At 38.1% G+C, this 27,978-nt stretch overlaps 1 protein-coding gene across 1 annotated transcript; it reads right to left on the bottom strand.

Annotated features, from left to right (window-relative positions):
* Window positions 1-5,116: 5,116 nt before the first annotated feature.
* Window positions 5,117-27,944, bottom strand: LOC113108289 (insulin-like growth factor-binding protein 2-B). The gene is made up of 4 exons (XM_026271237.1): window positions 27,441-27,944; window positions 12,142-12,299; window positions 9,517-9,657; window positions 5,117-8,298 (listed from the first exon to the last, which is right to left on the bottom strand). The coding sequence occupies exons 1-4, from the start codon at window positions 27,781-27,783 to the stop codon at window positions 8,140-8,142; spliced, it is 801 nt and encodes a 266-aa protein (XP_026127022.1). The 5' UTR covers window positions 27,784-27,944; the 3' UTR covers window positions 5,117-8,139.
* Between the last annotated feature and the right edge of the window lie 34 nt (window positions 27,945-27,978).

Consider the following 27,978-nt stretch of genomic DNA (forward strand, 5'->3'; position numbering starts at 1 on the left):
ATTGCTGAGGAACAAGGAAATCATTTACGAAAGAGCCCCAACATCAAGGGGGGATCTCTGACCGGCAGAAAGGACCAACATCTCCATTCGAATAAGTCAGGAAAGCAACAGAAAGGATAGATAATGTGGAGCCACATCACAAAGCCCCAGGGCAAGTTAGTTTGTACATTTAATGACTTCTTGGACACAAGCATCAAGCCAAAAAGGCAAAAGTGCCACTGATAAGAGCCTTTATAGCAAAAGATTGATAATAAATAGGTTAAGAGTGCATTTCTTGGGAGTTGAGAGTCAAACCCCTACTAGTAATGCTGCTTCTGCTCTGCTGATTCAATATGTGCATTTTTTTTTAAATGTGATGTGAAATAGGTTGGACTCTGGCGAGACTTTAGTCGCCTCAAGGTAATCACTAATGCAGACATACAGGTGAAGTTCTTCCTGGGATAACTCAGGTTTACGGACTCCAGATGTGACGGATCAGGGCTTTGTCCACAGTCAAGCAGCATTCATTTGTAAGAGTCAGATCAAGTAAGGGGAAACGAAGCAGACCCGGAGAGGAACACGTGTCGGCGATTTGATTTGTGGGGCAGTGAACATGACAATTACTATAGCCTTCAAAGAAACTGACAACTGCATTTTAGACTTCAAAGCACTCACGTCTCTTTTATCACGTAATTAGCTGAACAACTATAGATGGCTCCATCTTATCACAACATGTGGCTCGCCACAGCACTCTTTCGCCTCAGAACACAATGATTAGAGTTTAGCTTTTCATCCTCAGCCGGTCCCTGCGTGAGGTAGGCTGCTCCTGTAATATTCTTGAGATTTGTTTACATTCTGCTTTCTGTTTTAAGGAAGGAATGCCAAAACAGATGTGATAAGCGCACATCACCTTCTGTACATCATGTAAAGCTTAAAGGGATAGTTCACCCAAAAATCATAATTATGTTATTAATAACTCACCCTCATGTCGTTCCAAACCAGTAAGACCTCCATTTATCTTCGGATCACAGTTTAAGATATTTTAGATTTAGTCCGAGAGCTCTCAGTCCCTCCATTGAAACTGTGTGTACAGTATACTGTCCATGTCCAGAAAGGTAAGAAAAACATCTTCTAAGTAGTCCATCTGACATCAGAGGGTCAGTTAGAATATTTTGAAGCGTTGAAAATACATTTTGGTCCAAAAATAGCAAAAACTACTTTATTACGACTTATTCAGCATTGTCTTCTCTTCGGTGTCTGTTGTGAGAGAGTTCAAATAAAAGCAGTTTGTCATATCCTGTTCGCTAATGAATCATTCGATGTAACCGGATCTTTTTGAACCAGTTCACCAAATCGAACTGAATCATTTTAAACGGTTTGCATCTCCAATACGCAATAATCCACAAATGACTTGAGCTGTTAACTTTTTTAATTTGTCTGACACTCCCTCTGAGTTAAAACAAACCAATATCCCGGAGTAATTCATTTACTCAAACAGTTCACTGACTCACTGAACTGATGTAAAGAGAGAGAGAGATGAAGTTCGGTGCAGATGCTCTAGGTGTTTCTCAATGTAAAGGAAGGATCCTCGGAAGCCAGTATTTACAGGATGCTACGTCATCGACATCCGTCGAAGGACTGTTCCAATGTCGAGGATCCAAGATCCTGAATTTCAACCAAGGACTGAATCCTTCATTTGAAAAATATGCCATACACAGGAAAGGATGCATATGTGTATCCTTTGCGCTCTTCGCGCTCCCAGATCACCCACAATCCTATGCGCGCAGCTTTGCTATCTTGTTCAAAAATTCAAAAATGTCAAACGTTAGCAGAGTCTGAGCGTTAACGGTTTTTATTTATGTTACCAAACATTTGTTATAACTGTAGTAAATATTAGTAAAGTTGAACGTTTAAATGCCAGTACAAATTAATACTATATTCATATTGTAAATTATACAAATACAAATGGTTGAACCGGACCTGTCATTTTACAATTGTTAACTCGGTTGCGTCATCAGCATTTCTTTTATAAATAACTAGTTAAGTTTTCCAAAGTAATTTAACGATACCATTCACAGCGTTATTCAAACGAACCTTTTCACTGACATAATGACGAAATTACGTGTACTTGCTAGCCTGTTCCATTTACATGTTCTCCGAATGCTAAAGAGGAGTCTCGCCTAGCCTCTGAAGGAAGTGACTTGGAAGGATCAGTCCTGCCAAGAAAGTATCCTTGACATTGAGAAACGCCTGCTCTGTGTGTCAGTCTGCTTCACGCTGAATCACACATGCTCAGTATCATCAGCTCCTCGGTTCTCGAATCGGACGCGTCTGACAGAAACGGTTCTTGACTTGTGAACGAGTCATTATCTGGCTCGGCTCGGTTTTCATCTTCAGTTCTCTCTTCACAGCAGTTCAGTCAGTGTACTGTTTGAGTAAATGAATTACTCTGGTATATTGGTTTGTTTTAACTCAGAGGGAGTGTCAGCCACATTAAACAAGTTAACAGCTTAAGTCATTTGCGGATTAATGCGTATTGGAGACGCGAACCGTTTAAAACGATTCAGTTCGATTTGGTGAACTGGTTCAAAAAGATCCAGTTACATCGAATGATTTGTTCGCGAACCGGATATGACAAACTGCTTTGTTTTGAACTCTCTTTCACAACAGACACGGAAGAGAAGACAATGCTGAATAAAGTCGTAGTTTTTGCTGGACCAAAATGTATTTTCGATGCTTCAAAATATTCTAACTGACCCTCTGATGTCAGATGGACTACTTAGAAGATGTTTTTCTTACCTTTCTGGACATGGACAGTATATCGTTCACACTGTTTCAATGGAGGGACTTAGAGCTCTCGGACTAAATCTAAAATATCTTAAACTGTGTCCCGAAGATAAATGGAGGTCTTACTGGTTTGGAACGACATGAGGGTGAGTTATTAATAACATAATTATGATTTTTGGGTGAACTATCCCTTTATGCTGAATCTCTTATTTCATCTCTTCTACATATTGAATAAAATCTGAATCATGTGCACTGCCATTGTTGAATAAGAGAGCCAAATGTTTATACAGGCAATATTAAGAATAAAAAAAGATAGAGAGATGATGATCTTGACTCTACAGATAGTAATCCTCTATTGATAGCATAAGTTCTTCTAAGCTTTTCTTTCCTGAAAATGCCAAAGTTGGTAAATTTTCTTGAAGCTCAAAAGATAAGCTACCGACACCTTTTGGTCAATGAATTTCTATGATTTTCACATTTGCTTGTACATATTTTATATATTTTTATTTTTAATAAATACAGTATTGTTCAAAATAATAGCAGTACAATGTGACTAACCAGAATAATCAAGGTTTTTCGTATATTTTTTTATTGCTACGTGGCAAACAAGTTACCAGTAGGTTCAGTAGATTCTCAGAAAACAAATGAGACCCAGCATTCATGATATGCACGCTCTTAAGGCTGTGCAATTGGGCAATTAGTTGAATTAGTTGAAAGGGGTGTGTTCAAAAAAATAGCAGTGTGGCATTCAATCACTGAGGTCATCAATTTTGTGAAGAAACAGGTGTGAATCAGGTGGCCCCTATTTAAGGATGAAGCCAACACTTGTTGAACATGCATTTGAAAGCTGAGGAAAATGGGTCGTTCAAGACATTGTTCAGAAGAACAGCGTACTTTGATTAAAAAGTTGATTAGAGAGGGGAAAACCTATAAAGAGGTGCAAAAATGATAGGCTGTTCAGCTAAAATGATCTCCAATGCCTTAAAATGGAGAGCAAAACCAGATAGACGTGGAAGAAAACGGAAGACAACCATCAAAATGGATAGAAGAATAACCAGAATGGCAAAGGCTCAGCCAATGATCACCTCCAGGATGATCAAAGACAGTCTGGAGTTACCTGTAAGTACTGTGACAGTTAGAAGACGTCTGTGTGAAGCTAATCTATTTTCAAGAATCCCCCGCAAAGTCCCTCTGTTAAAAAAAGGCATGTGCAGAAGAGGTTACAATTTGCCAAAGAACACATCAACAGGCCTAAAGAGAAATGGAGGAACATTTTGTGGACTGATGAGAGTAAAATTGTTCTTTTTGGGTCCAAGGGCCACAGGCAGTTTGTGAGACGACCCCCAAACTCTGAATTCAAGCCACAGTACACAGTGAAGACAGTGAAGCATGGAGGTGCAAGCATCATGATATGGGCATGTTTCTCCTACTATGGTGTTGGGCCTATTTATCGCATACCAGGGATCATGGATCAGTTTGCATATGTTAAAATACTTGAAGAGGTCATGTTGCCCTATGCTGAAGAGGACATGCCCTTGAAATGGTTGTTTCAACAAGACAATGACCCAAAACACACTAGTAAACGGGCAAAGTCTTGGTTCCAAACCAACAAAATTAATGTTATGGAGTGGCCAGCCCAATCTCCAGACCTTAATCCAATTGAGAACTTGTGGGGTGATATCAAAAATGCTGTTTCTGAAGCAAAACCAAGAAATGTGAATGAATTGTGGAATGTTGTTAAAGAATCATGGAGTGGAATAAGAGCTGAGAGGTGCCACAAGTTGGTTGACTCCATGCCACACAGATGTCAAGCAGTTTTAAAAAACTCTGGTCATACAACTAAATATTAGTTTAGTGATTCACAGGATTGCTAAATCCCAGAAAAAAAAAGAAAAAAAAAATGTTTGTACAAAATAGTTTTGAGTTTGTACAGTCAAAGCCTTAAGAGCGTGCATATCATGAATGCTGGGTCTTGTTTGTTTTCTGACAATCTACTGAACCTACTGGTAACTTGTTTGCCACGTAGCAATAAAAAATATACAAAAAACCTTGATTATTCTGGTTAGTCACATTGTACTGCTATTATTTTGAACAATACTGTATATATTAAAAATATGAATTATAAATGAATTATATTCTTCCATGCTGGGAAAAATACAATTTAAAAATTCCAAAATGTACTGGGATTCCTCATGACCATGGGAAAGCTGAAAAGAGTACATCAAGTTAATCAAAATTTCCATAAGGGCTTATGATTCATGAGCCAATAATGTCATGAACATTATCTAGACAACACAAAACCCAAAAAAGAAATCATAAAAAAAACGCATTAAAAACAACAACAACTGTATCATGGGTCTGAAAGGTAATACATTTAATCATGCTGGATTTTATTACAAGATTTTAAACCAATGTTGATTTTTTTGCATGCATTTATGGCTTTTTCCATTGCAGTTGTACAGAAAACTCAGTTCATGCACCATTCGCATGACAGTGGACACAAAGAGCATGCTTTGAGTAATGCATGTTATTTAATACCACCGCATCTCGTGACACACAGGATACGCAATGAATTACAGAAGAAAAAAAAAAGGCATGTGAGATGCTGCCATGGAACAAGGCATTTGGATTTGCTCAAGAAATTCCCCCTGTCATTTGTGTGAGACTTTCCAAAAGCAGAGACCGGCTCTGACAGTTTTACACTGCACCAGATGGCAAGCAATCCTTCCCACCGTCACACTGGCTCCAGGCATGGCACAGCATCGAAACATTCACAAAATACACACAAACACACACACATACGTGAACACTTCCATCCCATCGGAACCGCTCTGGCAAATCAATATGCCTGAAAACCACAGGGATTGGTTTCGCACTGTTTTTAAACTAGGCCAAACTCGAGCTACCGTAAAATTTACTGTGCCACCGGAGGGCAGGCAGCAATCTATTTTGGACACAAACCGAAACGGAAAACTCATAGCCCGTGTCTCGGCAAATCTATCCGTGAGGCACCAAAATCACACAAAGCTGCACGATTCTTGAGAGCCAGTCTGTTGCTGTAGTTAGCACAACACTAACTAGATAAACTAAAGTACATATAAGCTACTACTAAGGGCGAGCAAGATGTGGTAATACTGTGAAAGATACTGAAGGTTAATGTGGAAATACATCAAAGGCTAAGCTACAAAAGCAAACGATGGGCTGGACACTGTCTAACACGTTAGGATCAATGTTAAAGCTTAATCGACTTCTATTTCTGGATTGAGCTGTTCAATTCAATGCTCACAGAGAAAGAGAGGATGGGAAAGAGAGAGACAGATGGGGAAGAGACATTAAGAGGTAGAGATATGGGTAGTGAATTAAAATATAACTTAATCAAAGGATGTTACAGCTGCTGCCCTTTAACAACCCTGCATTGTTTTTCAGTGGTATGACAATAAGTTCACATACAGTGGCATCCAAAAGGCTACACTGAAAATGCAGGAATCAGAATTTTAAAAGATGAAATTTATGAGCAGCACCTGGATTCTTGTCCCATTTGTGATCAGATTTTCAGAAGCTATGTCCATTTAGACAGGCTACCAATGTCGTCAGAACACAGTAGTAGGAATGCTCAGTAGAATCAGCGATAAAACCTGCTGTGTGTCCATGTGAACAGGGCATTACCTGCTGACAGAACAAGTTAACCCATTAAATCTCACTGGTCTCATCTATTTAGACTATAGAATGCTTGTATTTTGCATTATTTTGGGGTCAATAAGATCTTTTTTTTTTTTTTTTTTTTTTAGAAACCGATACTTTTATTCAGTAAGGATGCATTAAATGTCACATTTTTTAAATTATTTTAGCTAAATTATATTCTTTCTATTCATGTAACATTCTATTCATGTTAAAAGTAGATTTTGAATCCCACTGTATGCTACTTTATTGTTTGTCATTTTCTATTGGATCTTTATGACCAGTTGAGCCAATTTTAACCCAGTAGTAACTTCAAACTTTTTTTTTTTTTTTTAATTCTGTTGCATTGGGCTGTTCAAGGTATATAACACATGTTTTCACTCAGCTGGGGGAAAAATTGGTAAAAAAATTTGGTTAAACAAGCTCACTAAACCCATGCACCACTTCACATTCCTCTACAGGACTCTTAAACTAACCCCATTCAAGCGTTACACTGGGCAAAATCAACCTTGCCAACCCCCAACACATCCCTGCGCAGATGAGAGTAAAGCAGGGTGAGGCAAAGCCCACTGGCACTGCAGGCAAACCTGTGTTTATTTATAGGCACTTAACCCACTTTATATCACATTTGTCAATGTCAGCCCTGTGTCCTAATCTAGCCCTCTGTCAGCACATCATTAGTAAATGCTGATCCCCACTCTACAAACACACACATACACCACCTGCATTCTACCACATGGTAAAGAAGCAGAACGAGAACAGAAGTCTATCAGCTGCCAGGAACAGGGATAGCCAGATCTTGAGTACTTGGAAGCAACAGCAATTATTGACTGTAAAAACACACTTGAACTTTAAACAAATTATGCTGATTGGAGGTCAGTATTATGTGCCAAAAAGGGGGCTTGTTTTTAATTTAGCAATTGTTTGGAATATGGGGCCTTTCGAACCATGCACTCCAATTGGTTTGATGGGGTGACAATTTTCGGTGACGCCGAATAGCAACTCATGTATGTGGCAGTGGTTTAGAGACATTGGTTTAGAGAATTATCTGTTGAGTAGTCAAGTAGTCAAAATAGACAAAAAGCACATATTCAGCCCCTCTTGCACAGATCCTCTCAAATGAGCCAAAAAAAAAAAACAACAACAAAAAAAACGACCCCTCTGTTTCATATTTTTGGTTTTAAAAATTTGGGATTCATTTTTTAATCAACATCGAGCTTTCTGCTTTTGTGCGTTTGCAGTTTCTGTTTGTTTCTGGCAACCAATGGTGCAGTAAAACACTCCACCATTTTTATTGGGTCTCAAAGACAAAGGGAGAATTAAAGGGACACATCTTCACACCGAACAGCTGCAAATGCTGTATAAGCGACTCTCTGCAACCAGATTCAGTCACAAGATTAAAAGGCACCATACGAACCTATAAATAGGCAAAAAAAAAAAACAATCACTCAATGTTAAATTTGGAGTACAGTTATCTGGATTTGAGAAGGGGGAGGTTTAACTACCTGTCCTTGACTTGCTTTTCTTTGCTGGCATGTGACTTTCCACACTCCTATCAACAATACAGATTGTACTATTGCGAAAAAATACATACACATACACGTACAGAATTACACACATGCACTTCGCTCTTGCACTCGCTTTAACTCTCCTCGTTTGCGACCCGGGGCGTCTCCCTTAAGGGTCAGGGTGCGTCTATTTCTGTTGGCTGGTGGGCGGTTCCAGCTCGGGACCACCGTAGTACTGGCTGCAGTTGGGGTCACCCCGCACTTTGGGGGACGAGGGTATCTGGACACCAGTGTAGGGGTTGACGCACCAACACTCGCCCCTCTGTCCATGGCTGGACATGTTGCACTGGAACACAAGGGAGAGAAGATGATGAGAGACAGGTGGGATAAGGGTGGGTTTTGGGGGCTTAATGAAGCTCTTGGGCGAGTATGGGGTGGAGGCGCTACCCCAAAACAGCCCTCCCGCCTCATTTGGCCCAGCACGTCTCATTGACCCCTACTGAGCACTCCCAAAATTAGGTCATAATTGAACTGGACATGGCTGACGCTGAGACCCAAAATAGGCAAAAAAATGATTCTCAATTTTGTCCTCCAATGGCAAAGAACAAAAACTGACAGTTACAATAATTGCAAAAGGAACAGGGTGATTGCAATACAATTAAGTGTGGTGAGGTACACTGTTTTGAGCCCTGGGAACAGGGTTTTCATGTCAAAACAACATACTAGTTTACTTCTCCGGGACACTTTGTCCTGGTTTAAGCTACATGTTATGCCAGGACACTCCAAATGTACAGTAAGGGAATTATCAAATTAATGCAGATACGAATAATCTGATCATTTAGTCATTAAAGTTTATATTGAGATCTCAGACATCTACATGTAGACATTGGTATCTTTACATATATACAGTTTGAGCCATTATAAGACTTCTTATGAAACTCCTATGCGGACGTGTGGCATCAGAACCTGAGGTCCAAAAAGAACTGTAAAAAATTTCCCATTTCATTTCATCAGCATGTAAAAGATGAGTAGGAAAGGCATTGAGATATAAAAGATCGAGTTTGTCATTCTCCTTTCCTCTGATGTCTCTAAAAACCAAGGCAAATCTCCCAACAGACAGGTCAGTCGGTCAGCAAAATTTTCATTAGCTTGTAACTCTCAGCTCAGATACGGTTGCCTTGGCTTTGATAAAACGTCCTTCTGTAGAGAATGTGGGAATGTTTTATACACAGTTTCTCTTTGGCTTCTTTTTTGACTCTTTATTGAACCTTCCACATGGAATTGGATAATAAAACAGCGGGATGCTGCAGATTGAAAGGTTGTGCAATGTCTCATATTCCTATTTCCCTACAGTAAAATTAATACAGTAAAAAAAATCCATCCAAATGCAAGTATTTTTTTGTGCTTATCCCCCGGCCAATGCGGCAAGTGACCAGCACAATTTTGAAATGGAAAAAAATTGAAAATGGACAAGGCTTCAAAAGCTACTTTCAGCTACCAAAGCTGCTAATTTCCAACTATGATGATGTCTTTGAAAGGCTGAGTCAAATACTGGTCTTTTCACCTGCTTAAGGTTGTACTGTCCTGTCTTGTCACAGTTGGGGAACTTCAGGTCATAAAGATTTTCCAGAGGTCCCTTGTTGTCATGGAACGTCATTTGGGAGATGTTCTCCAAAACTCTGTCCAGCTCCTGTTGACACTGGCTCTATAAGACCAAATACACACACATTGGCTTTTATGGTTTATGTGGAATCTCCATATGCATTTTTTTTTTTTATACTGTACAGATGGTATATTACCCCAACTCTACCCTCACAGGAAACTCTGTGCATGTCTAGATTTTCAAAAAACACAATTTAGTATGTTTAAGTCTTTTGAATTATGGCGACACAAGAAGTGTCCTTATGAATCACCTTCATTTTTGTAATACCTCTGTCATTAACATGTCATTATACAAAGGCGTGTCCTCATAAACCACACATATATTTGAGTATTTCTTATTTTGTCAATCTCCTTTGTCTAAATACCTAAATACACACAATTCTGTAATATTTTCAAAACTTTTACATGAAATTCACAAGATTAATGACAGAAATGATGTAAAAAAAAAAAATGTTTTGTATGCTGTGCTAAGGCTGTTTTAGACATCAGAAACCACCTTTCAATTTAAAAATATGTTGTTGGTAAGTGAGATTTAAATTGCAAAAAAGTACAGTACAGTGAAATGTAATTTATAGTTTATGATTTAATAAAACCTGTGTTTGAAAAGTCGCAGAAATAAGTGGTGAAGGCATAGCAAAATGTGGTAAAGATAGAGTTAATGTGACCTTCATATGACAAAAAGTTAGTTTTAATAAAACTCCTCAAAGAAACACTCATATAATGAGAGTGAGATAAACAGCAGGCCAGCGGCCTCATGAAACATTTGTGTGGCTGATATAAATCTCGTACTTGAGCTAATTTGCTGGCTTAGTTCTGCCTCCCCACCTCTCCGTAAGGACAGGCATCGGCATCAAAGACCATTCCTGTCTCCCGTTCCTTCTCTTTTTCCCTATATCTCTCGTGATGGCTGCTCCCCGCTTGGCCCAGGATAAGAGGGCACTGGGGGAAGAGGGTCTGCCAGGGATCTTATCCGTATCGTGTGGATGAAAAGTGCTCCATCACAAAGCAATGAATAGTCCCCTGCTGTCATCGAACATGCCGTCACCCTGACATTCTCCTTGAATGTCTGCTTTTCATGGGATATGTGATGGTTACGCTCCTGATTTATGACCCGACAGAAAACTTGTTTATTCAGTTTGGCTTTTTATTACCCTACCATTATCACTGGTTTGAATTTTTATAGCTTTGGCTTCTTCTTTTTATTGCATCTACCTTTTTATGGCACTTTCCAACATCCATTCGTTTTATCAACATATCATTTAGCCGTAGTTACTATTGCTTTCAGGTCGGCCAAACCAGACCCAGTGTGCTTCATAATACAGCTATTGTTGTCTCCGCTGCTGTTTGATTATGGTCGCATCAATTTTCTTTATCTTGAACTATTTCTTGCCCAATAGCAGCAATAGAATTCGTTCAGTCGTTGTAGGACTGTTTTCCAAATCAATGTGCTTAAAGCGTCCTTTAAATGGTGAGGATATGTGAGTATGACAATGTAAAGCAAACAGTCTAAATCACGCAAAAAAAACCTCTACATTTACACTTATTAATTTAGCTGACGCTTTTATCCAAAGCGACTTACAATTGCTATATATGTCACCAAAGGCATGTGTCTTATCCACTGCGCCAACACCACCCCTCTATATCTAAGATACTAAGAAAACTACCAGAACTGCCATTTACTTCAAGTTGTACTTATAAAAAAAAAAAAAAGAAAGAAAAATGACTTCCCAAATGAAGTAAATTAGCTAGACAATTTGTCTATTGGCTCAAAACATTAGATGATGCGTGATAGAGATGCTGATTGGGGAGTTGCAGTGGTCACTTGGCTGAGGATTTAAGAGTCCAGGTAAAGCATGGTACAAGTCCAAGAAAAGTTAATTAACTCTCTGTGGATTTGCGTGATGGCCAAATTCGACAAGCACTGGCTCATTCCCCATTTCAGCAGAGACGGCAGCCGTTTGTTCTGCCTTGGCAATCCCACCGCGACTGCATGCTATCACCGGGCAGTGTTTTAGACACCAGAAATCGCTGGTTAATTAGGTAACTAAGGAAATGATCATATGTTTTTGACTGAAAACATGGTGGAAATGGAACCAGAAACAGGCTTAATACGAAAAACACCCAAAAATCAGCTTACAGCAGTTTTTGCACAGCTCCAATCACGAAAATAACATACTGAAGCAATAAATTATACACTGACAAACAACCTCAGACCACAGAATTATAGCAACATCAAATATAGAGGGTTGTACAAAGGACATACCGTAAATCTGAACCCCAGAAGACTGTTAGGAAAACTAATGTTTAGCTGATACAGAAAAGAGAGTATCTATGTCATAGTGTGTGTGTGTGTGTGTGTGTGTGCGTTGCGTGAGCCTGTGGTTGTGTAAGTGGTGTGTTAGTTTGATAACCAGAAGAGGGCACTGCCGTACTGAACACAATGACATGCAATGTGAATACAGGTTTTTATACTTGTAAGTCAATATTCGGTGTGTTGCCCTGTGATTATTCACAGCAAGACACTCACCTGTCTGGGGTGAGGTGTTTTGGGATCATCCAGGGTGCTGTACATCTTGGACTTCTTTTTGTCGAGATGCTGCTTCACAGCTATTTCCTTGATGTGCTGGTAATTGTTTTCTTTGCCAGACTTTTTCACTGGAGGGGACCGCGTGCCATTTAATTCTCCTAATGAAGGGAAGGGTAAGTTAAAGGATTTGGGCAAACTTTTATCATTGGCTCTCTTTCAGCTTATGATCTACAGGATGTTAAGGGTAATTTAATGGATTAAAATGACAAGTTCAGCATAACCAAACAGAGGAACTCAATATAGTTTTAAAGCAAAACATAAATAAATCTCTTTTTTTTTTCCTTTTTAGACTACTACAGATGCTTCCACCATGGCCCATGAGTTTAAAGTCAATTATTTGTATAAATAAATAGTACATATGCCAACTAAATTCAGTTTAATTCAAATAAAAATTCAAGAACTGAATGGCTTGTTAAAAGCTATAGTCAGCTAAAATTGTGAATGCTGCACAACCCTGTTAGGTTAGATGTTGCATAACAAATTGACATATTATATATAGAAATTTGACAAAGACCGCAAGCTATCTTTTTTGTCAATGAAAGCAAACCCAGGATCAGTGTTCTGGCAGCGCATCAAAGCAAGGCAGAGAGAAAGTTAAAGGCTGGAATTAATGACAGCTCTTGATTCAGATAGTCATAGAGTCCTGTGAAGAGATACGTGCCTTTTAAGTCAAAACGTGTCTGGCAAATCACAAGTGAACTACTAATAACAAAAAGAGACTTTTATCCGTATTTGAAAGAATTGTTATCTTATTTTGTGTTGCACAGAAGAAAGAAAGTCTTACAGGTTTGAAACAGTGTGAGAGTGCCTAAAGTAATTTGAATGAAAGAATTAGCATTTTTAGGTGAACCATCCCTCTAAGTAAAAAACATCTTTATAATTACTAATATTTAAAGTTTCAGTCCTGTTTTGAATAAAATTATATGAAATAGTTTTTTGAGCAAGTAACCAGCCAGGGTTCAAAACTATCTGTACCTTAGCCCATTTCACAATGGTAAGTTTATAATAATGTTTTCTAAGTTGAGTGGTACTGGCAGGTGGAATCATTAAATTTATCATTTTGGTGGCTGATTGTTATCCAAGAAGGTTTATGTGTTTATGAAACACAAGTGACTGAAATTAGATTATATTCCGGTTTTAAACTTGCATCTGATTACAGATTGCCTACATGGGATTACACAAGTTTTGTATTTTAAAAAGAAACCGTTCTAAGGAAGAATAATTTGCTTTTTGGGTTAAAAAATTTTTTTATATCAAATTTGAATGGTAAGACAATTATAAATTATACTATACAGAAATTTAAATCTACATGTAACGCTAATACACACTGCAAACTCAGTCACACAATGCTGATGTTGTTAACATGAACATGTTTTAGACAAAGTTTAACTGTAATAATAATTTGCTCTGTTTGATGTGATAATGCTGATGTGTAATGGTTTTTTCCTCAGTTGGTCAAAACAAAAGTGTCAGACTTGTTACTAATTCATTCAGATAACACTATCCAGTAAAACTTCGTATTTTTGTCATACTTCCAAGATATAGGCTAGAATCTGTGATCCCAAAGTACAGTGAATATCCACACCGGCGCAATAGGTGAAAGGCACACATACTCCTCAAAACATTAGATTAGTCAGTGCTTTAGCCATGCCGGTGCATGACCAATGTTAAAAAAATTACTCTGCAAATAGAGTAAACTCAGGTTTCAAACAGAGATGGCGACTAAAGCCCCTTTCTCACTGCACGTCGGACCTGGCATATTGCCGGAACATTGGCGGGTCGCCTTCTGTGTGAAAGCAAACACGTCCCGGGATTGATTCCGGCATTGAACCCGGGTCAGGGACCTAGTAACATTCCCGGGTTCAACCCGGGACGAACGCTGTGTGAACAAAAGCCAGATCTAATGCCGTGTCGAAGTGATGATGCACGTTATCGCTTGACTCTTTCACCGGCTGTTTTGAAGGAAGATCAACGTTCGCGACGAAAAAATATGTGCAAACTCTAATGAAGCAGAGATCAGTTAGTTCCTCACTTTCCGCGCTGACGCCGAGATCGTTCGCTTGCTTTAGGTGAAAGTATAACGTGCCTAACGTTTTCGACTCGTACATTAGACGTCACGCCCTGATGTCACGTGTCTTTACGGGATCTTTACGGGTTGTGTAATCACTGGCAGTGTGAAAGTGCAAAATCTAGCGACCCGGAAACAATTGCCGGAACACTTTACCCGTGTATTTCCCGGAATGGCAGTGTGCAAGGGGCTAAAGAGGTAAAACTTACGGGCTGCAGCTTTAATTAACAGTTATTGCTAATCATTTTGAAATATATTTACAACAACATTTCATCAAATTATGCTCAAAAAAGGAACAAACAACAAAGATTCTTCAAAGGCCCTCTGAAAGTAACACAGCATATTCTTCTTACCCCTTAAATTCAGGGGCAGCATCAAAGCACAGTGACCGCTAAACAAACCTCTGTGTATTTGACTCCAAATGTACTGTAACAGCAAATATGTACTTCTGGACTTTGTATGGGGCAAATTAGTTGCATGTCCCTTATGGTAACGTCACATGCACAGAGCGGGTCACTTGGACTCTAGCTGGCCCTTTGAAACTCTCGCCTGCATTCAGATCTGCTCTGTGTCTTGCCCATCGACATTAAAAAGCAGAACCCTCAGGCCACGAGCCCAGAGCCGCTCGAAATAAGTCAGCATAGGGTGAGCATGAAAGCCTAGAGATCTGAAGGGGGGGTGATCGCTCTGAGCATTGTCCAGCACCAAATACTGCGGTCTAAAGATTGAAGCCCAATTGTCATCAACAGACCTAAGAATAGTGTCTAAAATAGCGGGCGAGTTTGCCAGAGTTTGCCTCATTGAAGAGATTATTGGCGGGCGTGCTTCAGCAGACACCTGCCATTACGTCTCCTCGAAAGCATCCCTGTTCCACACTCTCATCCCTGGGCCTACACCAGCCAGCAACACTTCCCACTCACAGTTCCTCTCTCTTTCCAAAGGCTTAGTGTGTGGGCTGTGTGGTTGGGGAGTGGACAGGAACACTTTTCAGGGCCTGGGCCGATTTTTCTCTCACTTCTCCCAAGGAAGTATGACATGCTGTTGAAAAGTCAAGTGCCACTTGTGAAGTTACATACAGACTCTGTTCCAAAACCTCAGCATCACAGACATACCTCTGGCACAAAACCTGTTCAAATAATAATATTTGCATTAAGACAGCATTACATCTATCATACATATGAATTAAAAATACAATCCTATAATGAACTGCAACAAGTTCAGTGGGGAAAACAGGTTTATATATAAATTTCTGGACCAATATTGATTACCAACATTTTCAACTCTTTAAACTAGAACAGCATTTTAAAAAACACCCACTTGACTCAAAACTTTGAATGTGAATTTTGTAATGCATATTATAGACAACCTGACAAACTCTTACCTACCACTTATTTTTCTGACAGATGAGTTTCATTAGATTTTATATGAAATGTGAACATCATCATGATAGGAATGAGCAAAAACAGCAGAGATTGAATAACCTTTACATATATCATTGGAAACATCTCATCTAGTAGAGCACAACCAACATATGTTTCATTTACAAACTAGCAAGAATCTCTATATAATGTACATTTAGATGCTATTTACATATAATGCATAAAAAAAACAGCAAAACAGGGTAATTTTATAATTGTATTATTCTTAGCATAATAAATGGTATATATAGACCTAGTCCGACATGCAAAAAATAAATAAAATAATTAAATTAATTTTAATACGCTTTCTGTATATTACATGTATGCTGTTCAGATGCATTCAAAAGCAAAAAACAACAGGGTATCCCGACTGATTTTTATAACTACTTTTAAAATTAACAGCATATACGGTGTGACGTGCAAAACCAAATAAATAAATTTAATAATACAAATAAATAAATTACATTAAAAAAAAAGAAAAATTTAAAAATACAGGACTTTTAATCACAGTAACTATTATCTGAAAACTGAAAAGGTCAGTTCTGCTCTGGTTGCATGCTACCACCCATAATCAAACACTTTAAATCTTCATGATTTGGTTTAATCTATGCATACTTTTCTAATGAGCTGAAACTGCAGGCTCTCTCCAGAATTTATCAAAATGCAGAGGTCTGACGGCAGGATTATAACCGGTCGTATTGGTTTACAGTACACAGTCTACTGATATATACAAACATGCACTCAGCGACACGCAACATGAAGCTCTTGTAACCATTAAACTCTTGTCGATTTGTGGATAAACTGAGGCCCGCTGCATGCTGGGAAAACTACCCAAAGACACTGTCATTGATTGAAACATGTCCACAGTTTACCCATCCGGTTAAACATTTACAGAAAATACTTTGTCAACACACACGACTAGGAAGAGGGAGCCGAGCGGCCATGTTGTTTTTCCAAACCGGCTGCAGTAAGCAAAATGTGTCAGTATGAAAAAGTAATGCAAGAAAAACATAAGCAGCTGTGATGCCCAAAAAGCCGGCTTGTATCTGGCACTCTTTCTTCCTTACATAACCATGTGGCCTTTCGTGAACGTTGTAACTTCAAGAACCCGCTGTACCACGGCTGCATGAAATAACAGTGTAGAATCTAATTCAATTTCCTTTCCTTTGTGGAACTACACGACTCACAGGAAAGCTATGCCAATGTCCGGCAAAACAGGACCAGGTGTGGGAGGGTTTTGCAAAAGCTAACTGTTGGTTTTGGTGGATGCAGAACGGCTTCCCTTGGGCACGTACAAGAGGTTTTTGGAGCTCAAATTTGATACTGCTTTCACTTAGCCAGGCACATCGTATGATACACTTGCAATATAGTTTAGAAACAACTCTCTGTGATTCTCGAATGACTATGGAAATTAAGCTTTCATATATATATATATATATATATATATATATATATATATATATATATATATATATATATATATATATATATATATATATATATATATATAAAACAACAACATACTGATGTATCTGGTAACAAAAATGAAAACTATTAAGGAATATTTTGTTAAATTAAAAAATAAAAATAAATGTAAATATCAGATGAAATATTTAAGCTAAAAAAAAATTTGTGTTCCTTTTATGTAATAAACATACAAACTTAAAATAAAACTAAAATTATAAAAAGAAATGAGAACTATTTAGGAATGAGAACTTTATTTAAAAAAAACTCAAATATTTAAATAAAGCGAATTTCAAAATCTTCATAAAAAACACAAGTTTAAAAACAATCCAAACCACTTCTCCTACTATTCTTTCCTACAGTAACTTGTCCTCTTTGTGTCCTTTACATCATTAAACATCTGTTCAGTGTCTTAGAATTTCACACTCTCCCCGAGTCCACTTAAGAAAATTGTTCTGAGAAGTCATTTGTCACTATCCTCTGGGAGCAGTTCCCCTTTTTTTCTCCCCTATTTGATGAAAAAGCGTTTAAGATTTCATTCAACCTAAACCACCCGCCGTGAGCCTCTTCTCAATACACAGTGGATCGTGCCAGCACTTTTCTCTGTCTTTCTCTTCTACTCGCCCTCTCTCTCTTTTATCTTTTCTGTAATTGCATATGCAAAGACTAAACAGCGATGTTGTACGGTCATAAATCAGAGGCCTGCTGAGGGAGCCTCAATGATTCAGCAGCCACTGTGCACAAAGGAAATGTTCTCTGCAGATGAATGAGACTCAGTCTTCAAGTCTGTGCATGAGTGTGTGTGCTTCTGCTGATAAGTTCTATATGCTAAACACGGATTTAAAAAAAAAAAAATGGGAGTAAATGAAGGACTGCTACAGGGAATCATGCTGGTTTTCAAAGATGCTTCTCAATAATAATAAAAAATTATATGTGAATGCACATTAAATCAGCATCTGGGTTTCAGCATCAAACTGAAAAGTGCTGTATAGATATCCACTAATGCAAACTAAAAGAAAACTTTATCTTTCACTAATGCATATGAATGACCCTTAAAGTGACAGTAAAAAAAAAAAAAAATGAAAAAAAGACAATCCTGTCATCATTTACTCATCTTCTTGTCATTCTAAACCTGTATGCATGTATTCTACTGAAAAATAAAATATTTTGAAGAACAATTTTGGGTGACCTGTGCCTTTAAGGTTGTAATATTCCTTCAACAGCACGCAATTTGATAATCAGTTAGAATTTGACAAATAATAGTGACCTACTTTCAGTGATAAGATTTGAGCCTTTGAGGAAACAGCTTGAAGTCAAAGTTTTCCTCAGGAAATGCCTTGGATTCATTTTGTGAAGTACTGTTGATCTCCATTTGGCACCATAGCAACTACAGCCTCCTGAGTGTCAAGGACTGCCTGAGCTTCAGCTTTTGACAAGCGGTTGAGCAACAAGCTTACAAAACTCAGTGATAACACACTTGGCATGGTGCTAAGTGTGGATCCTATGAAGACACTTTGCTAGCCCCCATTAGTTTACAAAAAGAATGTATTAAATCTCTGGAAATTTTTGCTTTGACAGTGCAAAACATAATAAAACAGTCTTCAAGCTCCCTTGATATTATTAGCAATAGGGGTGTAATGCTACGCAAAAATCACGGTTTGGTACGTACCTCGGTTTTAAAGTCACATTTCGGTAAATTTTTCGGTCCAGTAAGGGAAATAAACGCAAACATTAAACTGCAGGTTGTTTATTACTATAAACTTTTTTTTGAACAATTTGTTTACATTTTTTTAAATACTTTTTAATAAAATATATATAAAATAAAAAAAGAATAGGAAATAAAATAGTGCGGCAAAGTTCTCCACTAAATAAATTACTCTCAGTCTCAAACCAATATCATATAATAAAATATAATGAAAAATATAAATAAATAACTATGATTACAGTGCAGCATTACCAATACCAATTTTTAGACCTGCTCATATTTCGTTATTGCGTTGGACCGATCGGAATTAAGAGCAAAGGTCTGTTTAAATGCCGACGGGAGCTGCGTTTGAATTACAATCGTTTTTTTCCTAGTTGTGGTGATGTTCACACTCGCGTGATGCCTTTTGAAAACATTAGGCCGGTGACACACTGGCATATTGCACCTGTCAAACATAGTCTATTTTGCCGTCAATACTGTTGATGGTCTCATTTATCATTAGGCTTTATATTTATGCTCAATATGAAGTGTAGATATTGTTGTCGTGAAGACAAGATCCTCGTCTGTCGGCGGCGTACCTCTATGTCACCTACAGCAGCAGCAGCAGCACGCCAGCGCCGCGTCAGGCACGATTCTGATGTGTAAAGACACAGAAAACGTGAAGCAGCCTTCACGCAACTGACACGCAGCAGAAACGCTACGCTCAAGCCACGCAGCCAGTGTGTCACCGGCCTTAGAATCAGCTGCAGGGTGGGATTTGCGCTGAACACGGAGACTTCCACCACTTAATATGTTCGTTTGGAAAAACGAAAATGTATATGTTCCGTACACAAAATATTGCATTCGGTCATTCTGTAAACACATGCACCATACAGAAAGCCCTGTACCGAAACGTTCCGGTACGAATACACGTACTGTTACACCCCTAATTAGCAACATGTTAGATTAGCTCTACCAAAGTTGAAAATGCAGTCCAAATATTTTGACTTTTAAACTGTGTCCTAACCAATATTCAAGTGATGAATGAATGTAAGTGGGCAGGGCTACCTGCTGCAACACAACAGAGACAGATAATATTGTATCTTTTTCACAATTTTTGTATGTATGCAAATTGCATAACAAACTAGGTACGCATTTGTAGTAATTGTGCAATTAATTCTCATATTGCATTTTCAGAAAGTTTTGGAATATTTGTCCTCTCCATAAATTTGTCACTACCGAAACACATCACTATGTAATTTAGTAAGAAAGGTTGTATTGACCTATTAAGATCTTCCCTGTGTAAGGGAAACAGGTCAATTTAGCTCAAAGGGAATCATTTAAGATTTTAAAGGGAATTTGAACAGAATCACTGTTTCACGGCTGTTCACGGAGACGCGCCTGCGGTTCAGTGAACGAGCCGTTTAACATCAAATCTGCGCTGGATACTAATATCCAAACTATAGTGAAAACACTATCAATTAGCACAGTAACAAGATCGGCAGTTTAAGGCATTAACTTTTAAGCACAAAACACAAGATACTTCTCTTTTCAATATGAATAAGGCTTTATTAGATAAATCTAAGACATATAAACTAATCTAACACATAACCGCACGCACACACACATTCACACAAGTTGCAGGAATATCGAAAGTTAGGGAAAGATGAGTTTAAGAGAATGGAAATATGGAATCCCAAGTTTACAGCAATACGTTAAATTGCATATACATGAACAACCATCAATCACGTAATTAGCCCTTGCATTGAGTTCCTCAATGTGACTAAAATTATATTAGATACACCAGCACAACAAATATCTGGGGATACGTTGCCTTAGTTTCCTGTGAAAGGGACTCCCGTTGAAAGGGGTATCCCGGTGTCGCTGATTGGCTGGAAGTTCAGTTGGCTGAAGTGACGTCTTGGGGAGCCCGTGCTTGGGCGTTGGCTGAAGCTGGAGTTGTGTGGCTGGTCGGAGTTCAAACGCGCAGACGAGGTCGACGTTACAAAACTTAACTCAGAACACGAAACTCTCAAACGGAAAAGAAAAGAAATAAAGTTTGACGAGACTAGGTTGTGTTCCTTCTCATTGTGGCATAAGTAGCAGCAGGCGGGCACGCTGGAACCGCGCTCAAAGAACCATGATGACTAACCACATGGCTAGATGCTACAAGCTAAAGCTAGGTAGCAAAGCAACAAGCTAAGAGCAGGCATGACTGATAGCACGAGCAAGGCTGGAACTAAAAGCCGACATGGCTAATAGCAGCAGGCAGACTAGAACTAAAAGCAAAATTTCATGGGATCCAAAGTATTTAAAACTTCCTTGTTGGCCACCCCTCAAATGTTGCCTTGACCAATCAGATATGTTCTTGGGGTGGGTATCATAAATCATTTGTTTATCTTACCAAGCATGTGGTTCTTGCCTCACAGGGTCTAATTTTGGACATGATTCCTATAACATGATTATGATATATTTTACAAATAAATGATTGTCAGGACAATATCAAGCAAGAAAATGCGATTATGTCAATACTAGTCATGACTATGTATCCTATAGTTAAAAGACATACACAATAAGTGATTATACATGATAGTCAAATGTGTGGGTTACACGTAAATGAATATGGAGTTAAGCAATGGAATGATTCATTCATGAGTCTTTTTTGAGTTCATTCTGGTCCATATATAATGTATAAAAAGGGTTTCTTTGCCATTCTCTGGCAAAGGACTTTTCTGTGAAGACAAAGGTTTAAAGCCCTTCCCCCTTAGGAATTTCAGTCTGGTTTCACTGGCTGGGGGGGGGGAGGTCAATGCAAGTATTTAACTTGATCTCCTGGGTTTACATGTGATGTCCAGCGTTGCATTCCAATCACAAACCATAAATTTGACAATCTCTTCTTCGAATTAAAATTGTCAATAATTGTTCTATTGGTGTTAATGTTGAAAGCTGTTGTGTGAACAAGTTGGTTGGTTGGTTATCTTGCTTGGTTCTTGTGGCACTAGAACTGATTTATGACTTCCTGAGGAATTCAGCTCATGTTTCAATGCACACAGCTCTGATAGACTCTTTGATTTGTCTGATTTGACTCATTTCTGCTACACCTGTAAATATAGTTTCTATTTTTTAAAAAAACTTTTCAGAGGTAAATCAATAACAGTTACAGTTTTCAAGTTACAATACTTCAAGTATGATTCATGAGATTTGTTGTATTTTAAGTCTAATTTGTCTTTGTAAAAAGTTGATCATACTGATTTCACACTTAGGATTAATTAGTTTGAAATACATTGAACTAAACATTATCATAACATCTTTGTTCATCTTTCAGTTGTGAAGTTCTTTAAAGTTACACACAGATTTTTCATACTTCTGAACACATTTACCGCAAATTAATGCAAACTACTCATCATGTACTGCAGCTATTTGAGAGAGTGACATAAATATTTAAATGAATATAAATATAAATATTTTCTGATCATAAATGTATGGGTGTAGTTAAAATCAGTCTCAGCCATTGGATTAAAACACATGAAAATGCAGAACATATGTATATATATTATTGTGGGTTTCATAAAAGTACCTTAGTAAACATCTAAGATTTTAATACTTAAATGCCTTTTAAATGTGTTTTTTGGTTTTGGGACAGAACAGCAGTTTGCACCAATTCTGTGGAATGGCCCATATAAATGTTTCTCAATTATAAAATCAAAAGAAGGCTATAACTCAGCTGAAATCATCATGACAGCTAAGATGGCAGCATGCAAGTTACAAATTGTAATTCTTGTCAGTCATAACAAAATAGGCCCGCGGACAGGAATGTAACTGTGTGCCGAGAGGTATTAGCACAGCCTCGCTGCTGCTAGACTTGTATTCTTTGCAACCATTCACTAACAATAGTGAATATACCTGTTGCAGTCAATATTGACATTTCATGTCAGGCAGGCAGGCAGCCAGCATTATAGCACACAGAGAAAGACGGCTGGATGTGTCAGACTGTGTATTCTGCTGACGCTCCTTCATCGTCTCTCCAGTCTGTGAGGGGTTGACTAGAATGGCCTTGGAGAGAAAGGACCAAGCGTTTTTTCATGTTATTTCAATTGCTTGTTTGACATCATGACACTCCAGATGCCCTGGAGCAAAAGTAAAGTCATGGCGCCTACAAGGAGCCTCTCTGGTGTCACAGGTCTCGACAAGCAGCCGCCACCCAAGGCATCCCCACTGCAGGCACTGGAAAGGTGTTGAAGAGAGCGTGTCTCAGCACATCAGACCCCGGAGGGATCCAAGAGCAATTACATTACACGCAATACAAGGAGAAAGAGGAAAAGGCTGAAAAACAAACATAAGATACAAACCGCTAGCTTGAATAAACATGAGATATATTTTTAGGATGGTGGTGAGGAGGCTGGATTTTTTTCAGTGATTAGGTGCAAAAGTTTACAGGTGCATCCTTTACCTGACTTTAGCTAATGATACATGGGTGTATTCATTATTGTAGTGTGCATTTTATTTTTAAGTACATTGATCTGTGTAATTTTGACTAATTTTATTAGAAGCAGCTTAATGTACAATGACTGGCTCACTTTGAGAAGTGTTGATACTGTTTATGATTCAAATCATATTCAATAATTGATGAAAAAATATAAATAAGATGAAAAAAACAACAAATGAAAATAAGAAAATATATAGAATTATTGATAAAAATAAGGATGACAAAATTATGTATTATAAAAGTATGCTAAAAGTAGTCTAAACAACTCATGCAAGACTTCTGAAGTCATATGATGACTTTTGTATGAAGAACAGACCAAAATTGAAGATGTTCATTATTCTACTCAAAGTTCACAAATATAATTTGCACTATATTCCAAGTCATCTGAATTAATATTAATAATCTCACCCTCTGTTATAGCTTTGAAATCTCACATGCAGTTAAATAAATCCAATCCTAATGTAATAGGACAAATGCCATGCAAGAACCAGTGGCTTTTGCCATCAAATCTGATATGACGTCTAAATACGGCTTTATTCTAATGGAAAAAGTTGGAATAAGATCTGTGAACTCTTTAGATAAGCGACTAAGTTGTATTATAAGTTGAGACTTGAAGTTGTATATATGCACTGCCATCGTTTGGAAATAAAGCATCTTTTTTTTTTTTTTTTGGAACAACACGAAAGTGAATAAATGATGGCAATGTCCATGTTTTTTTTGCATGAATTTTTGCATGAATGTATCCTTTAATTGCCATGCTAAAGTTCATAATGATGACAGAGGCCCTCAGATGTGTGTTCACACATCCTGCATAATAGTTCTTCTCAAAACCCTGGATATGGACAAAACATATTCTAGACTTCTTGAAAATTATCAAAAGTTAAAGCCAAGGGAACATTATGTAAGCCAGCGTCTGTGCACTGGTTGTCATTACTAAAGATGTTCCTCTCATGAGTTCCAAACACATGCTCTACTGTATCTTGTTTGAGGCAGCCGCCTGACATATGAACAATGCTAACTACAGGTGGTGCACTATGCTCAAAGTTAAGGCCATGCACAGAGAGGATGCAGATAATTAAGAGAACCTCAGTGTGATGAAACTACAGAATGTAATTCACCAGCCGCAGTGTGGAATGAGCATTCATTTGAGATGCAATGCCTGGGTGCCAAATCACAACATTTAGTTAAAGCTATACCCAGGAGTGGCCACACAGTAAAACACAAAGGCATGCAGCGAACACAAAAAAGAGGATCAGAGGTCCTGGATGTAGCACCTTGTAGTAAATTTCATAATTACATAATTCATTCATTGTTAACTGCATTAATGAGCCTTAATAGATGACATGCTCTGCATTCATTAGATTTGTGTTTTCTGTTAAACAGAAACAGAAGTACTGGACCAGAATGTGGGCACTTGTCTTGAGTTCCACAAGACATTCAGTAATCATACTCGCAGGGCTAACTGGTTTGATGCTGGTTTTGAATTCTTCTCACAGAAAACACTGAGAAAAGAAAGATAAATCTGTATGTTACTGACCACACACCTCACTACTGCCAAGTAATCTGCCAACTGGAGTTTTGATTAAACTGTTAGTTAAATGATTTTGTCATCATTTACTCACTCTCGCGTTTTTCCAAGTCCAACTACTATTTTATTTCTTCCAGAAAACATTAAAGAGATCGAAAGCAGAATATCTGATCTTCTGTTTTCCATGCAATCACAGTGGATGGTGATTTATACTGCTAAGCTGCAACTAACAAAATAAACGTGAAAGTCCATGTGACTTAAAGGTGTAATTTGCCATTGGCAAAATTATGTTTTAATAAAGCTAGCTTAAAGCTTTTTTAAATCAGTTCTACATGAATAGAGAAAACAAAGAAAAGAGGCTGTGGAGGAGGAAAAAAAAGACTTACACAGACGTTACAATGTAACAAATGCAAAATTGTTTGAAAATCCGTAAAATTACCCTTTATCTGTCATATTCAGTGTCTTTGAGAGTCATGCAATTGTTTTGTGTGACAAACAGATAATAAAACAGTAATAACTATTGAAAAATCTCCACTAAAATATTTCGCATTGTGTCTGTATGGAATGCAGAAGCTTTGACCTTAAGGCTATGTTTTTTTGTTTGTTTGTTTGTTTTTTCACAGAACAAATAAAATTACATAGCGCCAGAATAACATGATGGTGCAACAGTGAACTTTAACTATCTTACATAGCATTATTTTATCTTTATTAGAAACCTTCATTGGAAAGGCTTGGAAATGAGTAAATTAACTGGTGGTGCTGGGCAACCCTGTTGCTTAGTGTTTACTGGTATCCCAAAATACACCATTCAAACGCTGCTCAGATAGCGTAGCGGGGCAGATTCACAAGGGTGCCTGGACGGGCCTCAAAGTTCAGTGTGCAAAAGTCCAATTTGTGCCAGGCGAGATTAGCCTTTCACCCTTGATTTGTTGGAAAATTCAACAGCACAACAGGATAACGGCTGCCAATTTGTTTCAAAGCAGAGGCATTTGGCACCATTTAGTCATCAGTAATTGGAAAATTCTTTATTTTATTAGAAATCTAGGTCACATATTTCAGTTGCGTGGCAAAAGGTTGGAACTGTTCATCCTGGCATTTAGAGCAAAAGAGACAGCCTCTGTTAACACCCACATGGGATTATACAAATATTATCATCAAGGTAACAGGCATTATTGAGCATGATACTCTTTTTTTTCCCCAATTTAGAAAGAACCAACCCCTGAGAAAGTTTCAAAGATGTATTATTCAGGGAAGTCCAAGACAAATAAAATATTGGCAAACATTACCGTGTCAATAGTTCAATGGCAAACATTACCGTGCCAGTAGTTCAACAGGTGATTAGCTTGTTTGCTTACTGAAGGGATCAATGGTCTCATGGTCAACTAAATTTCAACACTGTTCACCCCACTGGTTTCATTGGCCACATTACATTATAGGCTATCACAGTGTTATCGATCTCTAATTCCTTCTAAAAAAAAAAGGGCACAAAAGAAGTTGACTTCAAATGTCTAATGCAGCAGCTAACTGATCTAATCTGCCTGTATCAGCACCCAAGGACTGTAATAATAAAATCATGGTTTGTATGATGCTTTATCCATACAATCTAAGTAAATATATCAGGGTTTACACAGAACTTGACAATGAGTTTTTCCAGTGTTTTTGAGTGTTTGTGACTAGACCAGAAAAGCATAATTTGAAATAAATTTGGACCAGCAGTGAATATAGACATTTCCACGACTTTTCCAGTCATGTATTACCGAATAAAGCCCACGTTCCCATCGGCAGCGACCTGCATTGATAAAACAACCTGAACTCAGTAACCGCTGAGGACAGGATGTGGGCGTGTCCAGCAACTCAAAGCTAAGAAAAGTTAAACTTTTGCCAAATTGGAGCCCCTTATGTAAAATGTATATTTTATTTTTCATGAACTAGATATTGCTCTATATAATTATACTTTCTAGATAATAAAATAAAATGTATATAAAATTATTATTTCAAAATCTGTTATATGTGTTGTGTGAGTAGCTATAATATAGAGCTATGTTGATTAAAATTTTATTTTTAGTTGTCTTTTCATATAGTTTATGCATATGAATTTAATAAATATGACTGCAAGTTCATAAATATGACTAATATATATATATATATATATATATATATATATATATATATATATATATATATATATATATATAACATTTTAAAAGACATTCAATTATTACTTCCCCTTTGTTATTATATATATACACAACTAAAAAAAAGCTCTATAAATTACCATGACTTTTAATATTGCATTAATTCCCATAAAGTTCCCAAAGAAATCTCAATTTTAACACTGACTGACAGTGAAGAGAATCCTGATATAAACCAAACCAAGCCCGTACAAGCAGATGCACCAGAAGCAGTTCAGATAGAAGTTGGTGATCTAACAAAGGGGCTGTATTCAAACAAGATGGTGGAGAAAAGAGTGCCAGAACAAAGACCCTGCACTGATGTTTGACTCAGTGCTGCAACATCATCCGTGCAATATGCACGCATTTAGGCAGCGGCTGTGCATCAATTCATGTTCACAAACAAGTCTTGAGACTCACCACTGTGTCCTGACTCCTGGTTGGTCATGGTGGGCTCCAGGTCCACTTTGTTCTCGCATCGTCCGAGTCCCTGTATCAGCTGCTCCAGCTGTAACTCTGAATTCGCGGTCGGGTAACACCTCAAACCGCTCCCGCATCTCGGCGTGTAGACGCCGCAAAGCTCACCCTTCTGCCGGGCGCAAACCGGACAGCAACCGCAACCCGGTTCCCTGACAATCTCGCAGGAGGTTATGAGCTTGGGACACGCCGCCTGGCGCTCCGCGGTGCAGCTCGGGCAGCGGAACACGATCTCCCCGAGCGAGCCGTGCAGGAGCAACAAACTGCAGAGCAATGCAGAAAACATGTCGTTATCTTAAAGTCTGACAGATGTCGGGATTGTACAGGCGACTTCAGGTGGAAAAGTAAAAGTGCGTTTGGGGACAGGTGAGGTTCGCCGGAGAGCTCTGCTGGGTCCTATTTGCTGTCATGTTACTCCGACATGACATCACGTCAAAAGCCAGTCAAAGTCAGATATAGATAAACAAGTCGATGTGGTGCG

This window comes from Carassius auratus, chromosome 9 (genome assembly GCF_003368295.1).
Source record: "Carassius auratus strain Wakin chromosome 9, ASM336829v1, whole genome shotgun sequence".
NCBI classification, from domain to species: Eukaryota; Metazoa; Chordata; class Actinopteri; order Cypriniformes; family Cyprinidae; genus Carassius; species Carassius auratus.

Excerpts from the sequence above, each read along its gene's own strand:
- LOC113108289 (XM_026271237.1), bottom strand. The coding sequence starts at position 27,783 with ATGTTTTCTGCATTGCTCTGCAGTTTGTTGCTCCTGCACGGCTCGCTC. Across the intron at positions 9,658-12,141 it reads AAACACCTCACCCCAGACAG|AGCCAGTGTCAACAGGAGCT; the intron begins GTGAGTGTCTTG and ends TTGGTCTTATAG. Across the intron at positions 8,299-9,516 it reads GACAGTACAACCTTAAGCAG|TGCAACATGTCCAGCCATGG; the intron begins GTGAAAAGACCA and ends CTTGTGTTCCAG.